The sequence below is a fragment of the Vespa crabro genome, chromosome 24 (genome assembly GCF_910589235.1).
Source record: "Vespa crabro chromosome 24, iyVesCrab1.2, whole genome shotgun sequence".
In the NCBI taxonomy this organism is placed as follows: Eukaryota; Metazoa; Arthropoda; class Insecta; order Hymenoptera; family Vespidae; genus Vespa; species Vespa crabro.
In genome coordinates, this window is record NC_060978.1 from 2,856,734 (window position 1) to 2,870,729 (window position 13,996).

Here is a 13,996-nt window from a genome sequence, read left to right on the forward strand (position 1 = left end):
ACATCACGTATATATATATATATATACATATTTCGTTGTTCACTATGTGAGGACAAAAAAGGAAAAAAGAAAGAACGAAAAGGAAAAAATAAAAACCAATAAAAAAAATTAATAAAAATACTCTCCCTATCAAACGTTCCTCTTGGCAAGCTTGACGGCTCGTATAAATAGTTTTTCGACGTGTCGTTCGCGTGCTATTCCCAAATATAGAAACGTTACGGGTGAGTATTAGTTTCGTACAACTTTTTCGAGAACGTTCGACGATATTAATTTAGTGGAAAAAGTGACCGTAACCGATGACGATGAATTCGTCGAGGGATGGAAGTTTTGTAATCGGGAGACTCAATCCAGGCTGTCGATAAAATTCCTAGAATTTTCCAAATGCTATTCTGTCCTATTGTAAACCATAAACGAATCTCGCTCGTAGATAATTAATAACCATATACAATGCATCCACGATGCTTTAACTATTCAATATATACAATAGGAACGCGCGAACAAACGTTTGCTAATGAAATGTGTTAACAATCATCGGAGGCCTGTGTTGATCGTTAAGATTAAATTTTCAAATGTCCATTCTCCCATCTCTATATCTCCTTTCTCTCTCTCTCTCTCTCTCTCTCTCTCTCTCTCTCTCTCTCTCTCTCTCTCTCTCTCTCTCTCTCGCATAAGCCTCGATATACCGTTCAAGCTCAATCGCTAGCTCGTCACCAGTATTTCATAATATATTCTGTTCCCATTTTCTCTGTATTTACCAAACTGTTCTAGCGTAATTCGATGGCTTAGGCGTATGGTAATCTCTCTCATCTCATCATCAGTGATCTTCGATAGTTACAACGCTCGAAGGCTAATTAATAGCTTTCGATGTATAAATCATCGGTTTCGTGGTCGATGATCAGGCCATATAAATGTATGTGTGTGTGTGTATATATATATATATGTGTATGTGAAAACAAACGATAAGCTCGCTAGTTTAGAGATCGTGGCAAAGCGCAGCGGCTTAACGCACTCGTACTTTCGACGATCGGGGCATCTGGGGTAAACAGAAGCAAAGTTTAGTCGGAGGGAACCAGCCAGATAGATACATAGATCGATAGATAGATAGATAGAGAGATAGAGAAAGAGAGAGAGAGAGAGGGAAAGGGAGGAAGGAGGGCTTAATGCACTCATCGAAACTCGGGGAAAGCTTCAAACGAGACGTACAAACGTATGTTGTATGTATGTATACAGTTTACGAACGTAAGCTCGAGATGATCCAGTTTCGATCGAGTGCGACTACATACGAGATGCAATACGTATTCCTCAAAGTTTCACGATTTGCGTGGATTCGTGTCGGAGATAAAGAGGCAGCTAAATTAACGCGCAGATGTCATTGACGATAATGAATTACATTGGGATAGTAACCGAGAGCAAATTCAAGAACAAATATCGCCTTCCTCTCGAAACCCACGATATATATATATATATATATATATATATATCGAAAATTGAATTAATTTTCATGTAAATATTTTATTTGAATTTTTTTAATTACGTGCCAAACGGAATAATATTAAATAAGTTCGAACATGTTGAGAGCTCGTACCATTGATGGTTCATCATCGTCGTTCGTCGAGCATGAGGATAAAGTATATCGATTCCACTAATAGAACATTCCAATCAATTCTATAAACGCTCACCATCATTTTTCAATACGCTTTCATCGATTAATACGTATCGAAAATACGTAAATCGACTTTCATTGGTAACGATTTATCGTTATTTCTCATGAAAAGTTATTACACATTGTTGCGTAGAATCCCACGTAAATAAAGAGACCATCGAGTTAGTTTTGAAACTTTACGAAACATCATTGTTAATTTTCTTTGTAACAGATAATGATCGCATGATTAAAAATATTCGTGAAAATTCGATATTAACATGATCATTTTAATACTATTGAGAAAATAATTTGGCGAATCTTGTCTATTGTTTATTTATCATAGTAAAAAGAATAATTTTGTTAACTACGTTGGGAAGTAGATTTCTACCAAACAATATTCGATTTAATGCGATAAATTTTAACGGCATATAGTGATCCCCGAGTGAAAGGAGGTCAATGGCTGGAGCAAAACAGGCAAAAGGCCGGTCGAGGCGAGTACGTAGATATGTACGTATGTATATATGTACGTATGTATGTATGTATGTATGTACGTCGACGAGTACCTATCTCGAATTGGTCGAAACTTTCTCGCGAAATCGGCGTAACGCAAAGCACTGTACGATTGTACGCGCCCGTAACAAACTCGACAAATTTGAAAACTCGATTGTAAAAGCGAACACCGAAAATGTGTTCGATCTCAACAAATTTTTTTCCATTCCATTACGAAATCGAACACGAACATAAATCGGAGGCTAGACGAAAGGTAAAAGTCAACATAATTATCTAAGCATATGTGTTTGATACACCATAAATATATTCACGATATACGTGAATATATATGTACATATATATATATATTCGAAGTAAATATATAAGCATCGAAGTCACGACTATAAATTGATATTTTCAAAGAAAGAGAAAAAAGCAAACTAAATCTTCTCAGGACGAAGGATTCCCTCTAAGGATTTCGTTAGCGTATATTTTAAGAGAGAAGGGGAAGTAGTAGAGGAGAAGAAGGGAAACGATTTGAGACGTTGAAGTCAAGCGAACGTCACCGTTTGACTTCAAACGTTGGAAACGAGATATTAGATTCCAGATATCACGCTTAAAGTATTGAAATCCGAAACCTCTAAGGAATCGAGAATTTCCGCGCGTGTATCAACGAATGTCGTTTACGTTGCACTAGTTGGAGATAAGCGAGTATGTGAAAGAGACTCTAACAAGTTGATAAATCGTTCGCCGGCTCATTAATTAAATTGACGTAACGATAAAATAAATACTTTCTATCGTCTCTAAATATTCCCAGTATGTCAAGGATACAACCTCCAAAAGAAATATAATCTAATTTTTTATATAAGGAAAAGAAAGAAGAAAGAAAGAAAGAAAAAAAAAAGAAGAAGAAATCAAATATTCTTTCACTCGATTTTTATCTAGGGAAAGAATAATGAACCATTAAATATCATTATCTATCGATAAGCTCGACGCTCGATCGTTTTTACTTATTGTAAGGGAAACAGTTGAAAAAGTCGAAGGTACTTAATTAAACGGTTTTAAGTGGCTTACTCGAGTAGTTATTAAGTTCGATGATCAAGAGCATCAAAGAAAGGGTGAACATATGATACGGAGAAAGAACGAGAGAGAGAGAGAGAGAGAGAGAGAGAGAGAGAGAGAGAGAAACAGAGACAGAGAAAATAAGAAAAGAAGTAGCAGAGAGGGATTAAGCTGGCGTAAGCGCTACACAGCATTATTCAATAGACACTCTTCCTGCTAATAGACTAGTATCTTACACTTGATATTGATGACGTCAAGATGGCTAGAGGTTATTTTTAGTTAAGCGTTATGCGAATCACTAGTAATTTCGTAGCTGTCGTGTTAGGAAACGCGAGATAGAGATAAAAAGAGAGAGAAAGAGATACAGAGAGAGAGAGAGAGAGAGACGATGATAAGAAGGAATTGCACAGTTTCCATGTGCAAAAAGTTTGAGTAACCGTCCTCGACTCTGAATTGTGCGAATTTCCGTTTTAACGTATAAAACATTAACAAGAGAGCGAGAGTGAGAGTGAGAATGAGAGAGAAAGACAGAGAGAGAGAGGGAGAGAGAGAGAGAGAGTGAATAAACTCTTGTCGTACCTCACGAAACGAAACGAGTAGTATATAGTCGAGCAAAACGCTATCTACCATTTACAGTGACACGTGGACCATGAGAATTTCTGTCACGTGCCATCCAACTCGCAATAACCATACGGTCGGTCGGTCGGTCGGGCGGACAGACGGGCGCACCTACCGAAATTATGAAACCTCCAGGCGACGACGGCGCGTCGACGAAATTAGCATAACAAATTCGAGACCATTAGATGATTCGTAAAGAAATTTTTAGGATTACCCCAGGCCATAATATTATAACGAATAAATAAAAAGGGAAAAGGAGAAAGAGAAAAAGAGGTTTTAATAGATTATCACATAGATATTAAACTCGTTTGACTATCGAAAGGGAAATCATCAATGAGATAGCGTTAACACTTGGTAAAAGTGGAAAGCTTTTGCTTTACTTTCCACTTACCTCCAGTTAACCATTTCGGTTTCCCCTCGACGCTCGGCTATTAACTAATTAATTATAACGCATATCGCGGCTATTATTCCAACAAAGTTTTCCTAATTAAGATTATTAATTAAAGAAGAGCAGAGGAAAATCTCTGGAATCTTTTGTAATCGGCTTTTTGTCTAGGTCCGAGCACGGGATTGCCATTCTCGATGGCCAATTAGCACGCGTGATTACGGGAAGCCAGTGAAAATCCACGAAAAAGAGATACTTTTGCGTCGTCGTTTTCCTCTTTCCTCCTGGTATCTACTGCGAGGTAATCCCTTTGTGATCCTGACTGGACTCAACCTTTTTTTTTTTTTCTTTTTTTTTTTTTTCTTTTCTTTCCTTTTCTTTTAATTTCCATCGTCAAAAAATTAAAAAATAATAATAAAAAGGAGAAACCGATGTAACATATCTATCATGGGTAAAATTCGTAATTTATTATTAAAATGAGCACGTCTATGAGAAAGATTCTAGAGCATGATAAGCATGGTCAAGTTTCTTCGTTATGATTTTTACTGAACAATGTCCTTTGCCTGAAACATCATTTTGCGAAATTTCATATCTCTACTTCCACTTTTAAGGGAAATATGAGAATTTAAAAACTCTTTTTCTATGCTACTACTTAAAATATAAATATACAAATAGCCTTTCTAACCTTCTTCAAAACCCCTTAAAACTTTATAAGCCACGCCCATTCTAAACACCATATACCACGCCCCCTTAAAACACCATATACCACGCCTCCTTCAAATCCTATAGGTCACTCTTATTATAAGCACCCACTTCAAACCCCATATCTTCAGCTCTCTCCAATTTCTATATATACCCTACAGCTCCCTACATCCCCATATACCATGCTCTCTCTAAATCACATAGGTCGTGCCCTCTCCAAAATACCTTCTCTAAACACCTTAGAACACGCCCCCTTCAATTTAATTATCTTAAATAGTAATCGATAAAAAAATGACATAATTTCAGACTTTTATCCCCCCGCTATATTAAACTAGAGATTTAAAATTTGTGAGAATGACCATTTTGGACGAGTTACATTGCTTGGTAAGTAATAATAAAAAAAATATTGAGTCACTTGAATATTTTCACTTTTCTAAAGTCTCATCATCGCGAATTGATTTGAATGTTTCTACTTCAAGGATATTCAATGTAAATTGAAAAGCATTAACATCGCGTGTGACTGACGAGTTACCGAAGGAAATAGGATATGCATGCACGATATTCGCAGGTTTTCGACTGCCAAACATTCGACTTCGATATCTCTGTAGTCAAGCGTAATTTCGACCGATAGATTATTACCCCAGCGAATATATCAAACTAGAGAAGCGTGATAGACAAAATAGGAAGAGGAGTTGAATGAGTAGAACGAGCTAGACCGAGTTTCGTAACGTTTGGTTACTACGGCCGATTTAACATAGAAATTTCGTACGATGTTATATACTATTCTAAAAGAGATTTCTTTATGAATAAGTTAACTATTAACGACGCACTCTCCCGTAATGCAATCTACGTCTACATACGTATGCATAATCTATAATGTATGTATACCCTCTTACAATATGCATTACTCATACGTTTCAACGGAATCAAGGAAAACGTGCGCGTACATAGAGTAAAAAAAGAATTCACTCGTCTCGTCAGCAATTAAGAAATCTTTAATCTTTCTCGCGTTTCTTTTTTATTTATTTTTCTTTTATATATATATATTTATATATTTATTTATTTATTTTATTCTATTGCGAAACAGATTGTCGAGATTACTAAACGAAATAAAAAAACCCTTAAAACGAAGTACCCCGTTTCATACTTTTTTCTTTTTCCTCTTCTTCTTTTTCTCCATCTCTTTTTCTCCCTTTTTTTTTTATTATCTATAAAGACGAACTATACTAAAGAGAGTGACTCGACAAAAAAGAAATATATATATATAGGGATCTAGTATCTTCGAACAATCGACTTTTAATATTGGCCCTTCTAGTTCGCCATAGCTGAGTATTCCGTTGGGCGAAAATTCGCTTCTACGAAAGTTTTCTGGGAGGAGAGGGAGGGGGATGAGAGAGGAAGAAAGGAAAAAAGAAAAGAGAACGAAACGAAGGAAAGTTAGGAGCACTTTAACGATATATAAAATCACTTCTCGTCCTAGTCTGAAAAAGTTTTTCAAGAGGACGCTCGAACGCACGTGCCAGTCGAGTTTTCGTCGTCATCGTCGCTGTCGTCGTCGTCGTCGTCGTCGTCGTCGTCGTCGTCGTCGTCGTCGTCGTCGTCGTCGTCGTCGTCGTTCGCGACAGGCGAAACGAATTAATGATTCCATAGTAGCCGTGAAGACGACAACGAACGAGTAAATAAATATCCCGGGATCTGGGTGTAAGAAAAAGGTATTTAATTGCGTTAATGAATATTCATGATAGGTAGGAACCAACGTGCCCGTATATTTCTCGACAGCAACGAGGATAAACGATCGAACCAATTTAAGTAACACTTTCATTCTGATACACAAACAAAGTGCGAACATTTGCTTTAATATATAATATCGTTTCTTCCTCTTTAATTACTGTTGAAATTCTATACATCATATTATAATATCCATATATTGTTTCGTTAATATCATATTACTGATCATTTGAAAATTAAACATTTCACTCTTATATTTTTTATACATTTCGTATTTTTTAATTGTTCTTGTAATAAACATATATATTACTATATAATTATCAAATTGCAGAAACATACCATATACCGATATATTATTAGTATAATACAGATATATAATATACATATAATACATATATATATATATATATATATATATATATATATAACGGATAAAATATTATCAGTGAAAGCTATGAAAGTTTCGAAGCGCAAACGACATCGATTTATTTTTTCGGCACATTCTTGGGTGAACCAAAAATAAATAAAAAAAATAAAAATAAAAAAAAAAGAGAGATCTGCTCTCGAGTTTTGGCAAAGATCGATGGTACGTGAGGCAGCTGTGAAAAATAAAATAGAGAGAGAGAGAGAGAGAAAGGGTAAAAAAAAAAGAAAAAATAACCAAAATAAACGAAAGAAATTCGAATGGATGAGGTGGATAGTAATTTCGCAAAAAATCATGTATGAATTATCTAATTTGTCAACAGTGGGATAAACGACGAGTAACATCGTCTTGAATGTGTGAAAACACGCGAATCTGAAAACCTAAAGTCGTATTCAATTCGACCATAAAAAAGTCTCTATATGCGTTTTTTCACTTTGTCTTTGCACTTTCCGCGCATGTGGAACTTGCTTTTACTTTATTTCTTTTGTGCATTTTACTTTTTTTCTTTTTAAATTAAAAACAAATAGAAATCCGTCCTTAGTTAGAGTTAGCTCTTCGCAACAAACAACGAAGCGTGAAATAGAAATAGAGAGAAATAGAGAGGGGGAAGAGAGAGAGAGAGAGAGAGAGAGAGAGAGAGAGAGAGACAGAGAGAGACAGAGAGACTCAACAAAGACTGGTAGGAATTAGATATAACACGTTAGAACGTGAGAGGCTAAATCGAGAAATTCCTTTACGTTCCTGTAAAGCGTAATTACGTATATCAAGAGTCACGTTGCTGAGAGGAGGGATAAAAAGGAGGGAGGAACAGAGGGGGGGAAAGAGAGAGAGAGAGAGAGATCAAGAAAGAGAGATGGAGTATGGAAGGTGTAAGCATTACTTTAATCTCCGTACGAATTTCGTAGGAATGAAAAAAAAGTTGAGAAAGAAAGAGACGAAGAAATAGAGAAATAGCAAAGAAAGATAAAGATAGACACAGAGAGAGGGGGAAGAATATGAATCGTATAAGAAAATAACGTCGCACATTACTGCTATATAGAGTTTAATGGCGCGTCATGACAATTTGCAAATTATTCCATTCTCCATTCTTAATTACTTTAATAGATATCATTGATATAGAAGAAATAAGAGGTTTGAAACTTGCATTCGTCTATATCGAAGATCGAATGCATATATTATTTACGCGTGTCTGTAACAGACAGACTTGTTGCATCCAACTTGTTCATCCTTGTATATACATTGTATGTACATATGTATGTATGTAGATACATATGTACGTATATACATACCTCTTCCTTCTCACCCCCTCTCCCTCTCTCTCTACTCCTCCATCTATTCGCTGGGTCCCATCTGTTTCTCTCTCGCGCACGTAAACGCGTGACTGCTCTTGAAAGAGTTCAATCGTCGTCTGGGCACTCACGCGCGTCATATTTTTCTCGATCGTTCATTAACCTTCTCCACGTTCTATCTCCTATCACGAACTTGATGTCGGACATTGATAACAATCTCTAGCCGCGAGATAAAATTTAAGAGACGAAGGGAAAAAATTCTCCCCACCTACCCCACTCCTTTCGCGAGAACGAAAAAACGACAAAAGAATTAAAACAAAAAAAAAATTAAAAATTAAAGGAAAAAGAAAAAAGGAAAGAAAAAGAAATCGAAATTTTGGACGAAGGGAACTTCTCAAATATCCGCGCCTCATCGATCAACGAATCCAATTGACCAATCAAACTTTTTTCGCAGCGTTTATCGCAAGACCAAATAAAAGAGAGATCGCCGTTTTAAATTTCGCGCCTCGTCGATGTACCCAATGGACCGATCGAAAATTTTGTTCAGTTTTCTTTTTTTTTTTTTTTTTGTTTTTGCTTTGCTTTTTTTGCCACATTTATTGCGAGACCAGATAAAGAGATCGCCATTTTAAATTTCCCGTTCTCGTCGATTCACCCAATGGAACCAATCGAACATTTTTTTTTCGCGACATTTATTGCGAAACGATATTAAGGAATCGCAAATTTTAAACGAGAAAATATCCATCGTGGATTATTACTCACGAATGGCAAAAAAAGAAAAAGAAATGAAAAAGGAATGAGCGAGGACTCTCTATTGACCTTTCGTTTAAGAGTGAAATTCGCGATAATCGATTCTAATCGTACGTAAGTACGTTTAATCGACTTTGTCATTTCTTTCTCCTTTTCATACGAGTCACGCTTCTATTCCCCTTTCCCCTCGCTCATCTCCATACTAACGTGTCTAAATGAGGAAAATTACAAAAAGAAAAAACTGCACGAAAGATACAAAGATACAAAACAATCGTATGCATCTCAATCGTATGTACATACGTAACATACATACGTAAATGTATTTTGTATGCGTTGTCAATCGTATGTACAAAAAGAGAAAGTCATTGAATCGAATTATTTAACTTTATACGAGAATAAATATAAATTTATGATATGGGTGTATGTATATATATATATATATATATATATATATATATATATAAAGAAAAAAATATTATGTTCAATTAAAAACAAACGATAAGATAGAGAAACGTTGGTTGAACGCAACGTGGAAGGAACGAAAGCGGAGAACCGAGAAAAATGAGGTTAGGTTCCTGTCTCGAAAGAACGAAAAAGAAAGTAAAAAAGAGATCGTCTTACCTGTTTAGTCGTGCATGCGTAGTGTCGTATCCCACGGCGAATCCCACGTCGTTCGAGAGAGATTTTTGCGGAAAGATATACCGGTAAAAAGAGAGAGAGGGAGGGAGGGAGACTATAAAAACGACGGCGGAGGATGACGACGATGACGACTGATGACGATGACGACTACGATAAATACGATGGAAGCCGGAACGAAGAGAGTAGGCGGTCAAAATAAACGCGCGTGTAAGGTGTGCGTGTGCGTGTGTGTGTGTGTGTGTGTGTGTGTGTGTGTAAGAGAAAAAGAGAGAGAGAGAGATAGAATATATGTGTATATGTGTGCGCCTGTGCGTTTTTGCGTGTTATAGCGCGCGCGCGCGATTCGAGAGATCTTATCCCTCGGCGTTGTTTCTCCGTGGCATGTTTGTCGTGTCACTACACGACGTTTCTTGTATCACACGACGTATCGTTGTTTCTCTTCTATCTTTTCTTCTTTCGAAGGGAAACTCTCTTCAGACGGATGTCAACATGTGTACGTCCTCCCTCTCTCCGTATGTCCGTCCGTCCGTCCGTTTGTCCTTTCCTATTTCTTTTTTCTCACTCGAAACTGACTCTCTTTCCTTCTCGAAAACGTGACACGGTGCGTTGTTCGCACTCACCGGATTAGAGAGAACCGAGTGTCAAAACGGAGAGGGGAAAAGAAAAAAAAAGATTTAACGAGGACACGCGAGAACGAGAGAGAGAGAGAGAGAGAGAGAGAGCCAGACACACACGACGCAGGGAAGCAGGACTCTACCGAAGACACCGACCACCGCAGGCCAAGTGTAGCACCGCACTGACTGACTGCTTCTCGCACCGTTCACCAAGGCGATAAACAAACTCGCCTCCTCTCCTTCGCTCCCTCATACCCCACTCCACCATCTCGCGTGCTCCCGTCGCCACCGACTCTCCTCCTTCTTTTTCTCCCCACCACTAACTTCGACATCGCAACTACCACCACCACGCTGTATCTCTCTCTCTCCCCCACCAGCCAGTTTCTCTTCTTCGTACTTGCACCGTTGCTTGCTTACGCGCGCGCGCGCGCGCGCACCCGCCCGGCGCTACCGTCTCCCACCACACTCGATTTCTCACTCTCTCTCTCTCTCTCTATCTCTATCTTTATCTCTCTTTTGCCGACAGTACCTTGTCACTTCAACGCCACCACCGACCAAACGCGACCCACGCTTATCACCGATGGCTGTCGATCTTTTGCGATTTTTCACGTATTTCGACAACGTCCTTCGATGCGAGGTTAACGCTCGTACTCGCGATACGTCCCAGAGGAAATGTCACTCGCGACAAGCCGATTAACAGTTCCGTATTATTCGCGGCTTCGACATCGTCGTACCAACGAACTACGAACGTCATGTTTTGAGCCGTTGACGCTTTCCGTTCACCCCGCCGACTTGCCGCCGACAACGCCATCCCGCGGACGCTTCGTACGATTCTCCCGACATCTGTCGTAATTTCCTTCGATCATCTTCTTCCTTCGATACTTCGAACGATCATATTACCGGAGTCGTGGCTGAAAATTTAAAAATAGTTTGATTGTTTCTTCATCACTATAGTATTTTATTCTATTTCATGTTTGAATTTAACGTAGCAGTACGATCCGATCAAAAACAATGATTAAATTCACAATATCGTCGGATCACACAATATCGATAGATTCGGATGGATTTTTGAAAAAAAAAAAAAAGAAAAAAAAGAAAAATACAGTAGAATTTTTGCATATGATACCATATTTCTAAAAATGATTAAAACAATAATATTCAAAATATATTCGATCCAAATCTCAGAGTATGGTAAATAATTATCGACGGCTGTTTTTAAAGTACTCCGTTATACGTAAGTGAAACATAGTTGTTATGCTACACAGATGTCACTTGTGCTGTTTTTGAAAGCAAAAATCATGTAGTTACTAAATCTCCCACAAAGCAGGACAATCGGGCGTCTCAGTGTTTCTCTTTCGTTTATGTCTGTACCTTTTCCGGGATACTAAGCAACATGGTAGGTATTTATTTTGATATGTTCTAACATTAATCCGAAAAAATTACTTGCATCCGTCGACTTAGCCGAAAAAAAATACTTATAATCGAATTATTGCATATATTTGTAGTGAAAACATGTAAATTCAATGTCGGAAATAACGAGAATCTGGTCGCGAGTGCTCCAAATATGGAGGTTATGTTTGGCAGTGTAGTTTCAACAACAATTAAAAATAATTGAGGTTGCGTATTATCATTGGTTAAGAAAATAATTCTAACGTGTCTTCGATGTGTGATTACAGAGTCGCGTTAGAACGAAGACCGTCAAAAAGGCGGCGAAGATGATCATCGAAAAGTATCATCATCGTCTGACTTTGGATTTCCACACAAATAAGAGGATATGCGAGGAAATTGCTATTATTCCAAGCAAATCTTTACGAAACAAAATAGCTGGGTATGTACTTTCCATAAAGTTTATTTAATTTCTTTAACGCATTGCAGAAATTTATATGATTAAGAACAAATTTGTTAGAAGAAAAATGTTTACTTTATAGATTTGTTACTCACTTGATGAAGCGATTAAAACATAGCCAAGTAAGAGGTATCTCTATTAAGCTTCAAGAAGAAGAAAGGGAACGCAGAGACAACTATGTACCAGAAGTTTCTGCTTTGGAACACGACATCATCGAAGTCGATCCTGAAACCAAGGAGATGTTGAAGATGTTGGAATTCAATAATATTACTGGATTACAACTGACGCAACCAGTTACGCAATTTAGCAGACGTTCTTAAAGTTATATCTTTTTCATTAAACAAAATAGTTGGTCTTGCACTTTTTAATAAAATTGCAAACTGACATGATCTAAAGACATTGCTTTTCTAATCCTCAATATTATTATACTAATTCATTCTGTAAGTTTTTTAGAATATTATATGGAGTACCAAATCTTAACGAGCAGAAACATTAATATTTGACTGTACAAATGAAATGTAATTACATTCAAGGTTTATTATCTTGTAACATTTATCAAAAGAATTACCATACTTAATTAAAATATTTAAAATGAATTCATTTAGACGGGAGACTGATAGTAATGTTTCAGTTAAGGTGGAACTATATATCCATATATATATACATGTGTGTGTGTGTATGTGTGTGTGCGGTGTGTGTATAATAATTTGATGATCGTTCGAAAGTACATTGCGCATGCGCCTTGTCGGCCATTTAGAATAACTCGATAGCTACAGTAACCGTGCTACGGATGACGCATTATTACATACGGAAAACTAAACTACCACATTTACGGGTTTTATTATCGGCTAGGAAGTAAGCAGCTGAGCAAGGTACCTGACCTTCTTTGAATAGCATTCTATCACTGTTTTTCTCTTTTTATGATCTCGCATAGAATCGATTAGCGTTATTAGTTCTCATGCGAACGAGAGCCGTGCGATCTTTCCGTATCAATCGTAAGTAGACCGCGTCTAAAAGGCATAGCTATCGATTCTTTTGGTAATTCGAAACCATGTATTTCACTATTGTACCAAAAACACGATATTATATCTAACAACCGATCTATCGAATTCGCGATATTCTTAGGACGCAAAGCTATCGAAATGTTATACGGCATATGTATGTAAGAAGTTTATTGACTTAACTACGGGTGTACAAGAATTTCGCGACTACGCCCCCTGACTCGAATGATCGATCGTCTCTCGTAAAAGATAAAAGGAAAAAAAGAAATGTTGCTCGTATTTTTATTGTCGACGAAACGAAGAGAGAAAGAAAGAGAGAGAAGGAAAAAAGAAAAAGTAAGAAACATTAAAAAAATCTGTTGTATTTATACTCGAAACGTTTGCAGATTCGAAGGGGAAAGAAGAACGACGAACGAGGAAAGACGGGTCATTCGATAATAAAAATTTTCATAGGAGATATAATATCGAAAGGGTTATGGAATAGTACAGTTAGATAAAAAGAGAAAAAAAAGACGCTAAAGGAAAGTTCGAGAAGGAAGGGGCGTTCGTTCGATAATCAGGCGTCCGCATTACGGCATGGCCCTTGGCGTTCACCCTCCTCGTTTTTCGAGCCAGATCTGCCCGATTTGTTCGGAGGCTGCGCGTTACGAGATAACTTACTAACGGAGGAAACTGCTACCAGAGGCTAGGGATAGCGTGAAGAGAGAGAGTCAACCTAACCTATCTTCTTCTTCTCGCGAGGTAAGTTGGAAACGTCGTTAACAAAGATGGCGACGACGCTCTCGAGCATACGCCGAAGAGGGAGGG

General features: G+C 37.5%; 2 protein-coding genes across 5 annotated transcripts in view; one reads left to right on the forward strand and one right to left on the reverse strand.

The window, feature by feature from the left end:
• The window catches only part of LOC124432165 (furin-like protease 2), a 332,353-nt gene extending 321,101 nt beyond the window's left edge, over positions 1-11,252 (reverse strand). For 2 of the 4 annotated variants that reach the window (XM_046980815.1, XM_046980816.1), the window contains exon 1: positions 9,711-11,252. The gene's annotated coding sequence lies outside the window, so the exon portion shown is untranslated. The remainder of the gene's footprint in view (positions 1-9,710) is intronic. The other 2 variants (XM_046980818.1, XM_046980814.1) reach the window with 1 other exon arrangement.
• Positions 11,253-11,515: 263 nt separating this feature from the next.
• LOC124432167 (40S ribosomal protein S17) lies at positions 11,516-12,583 on the forward strand. Its single transcript, XM_046980821.1, has 4 exons — positions 11,516-11,576; positions 11,647-11,738; positions 12,019-12,170; positions 12,271-12,583. Exons 1-4 carry the CDS (start codon positions 11,531-11,533, stop codon positions 12,506-12,508), a joined length of 528 nt encoding a protein of 175 aa, XP_046836777.1. The 5' UTR covers positions 11,516-11,530; the 3' UTR covers positions 12,509-12,583.
• The last annotated feature ends 1,413 nt before the right edge of the window (positions 12,584-13,996 follow it).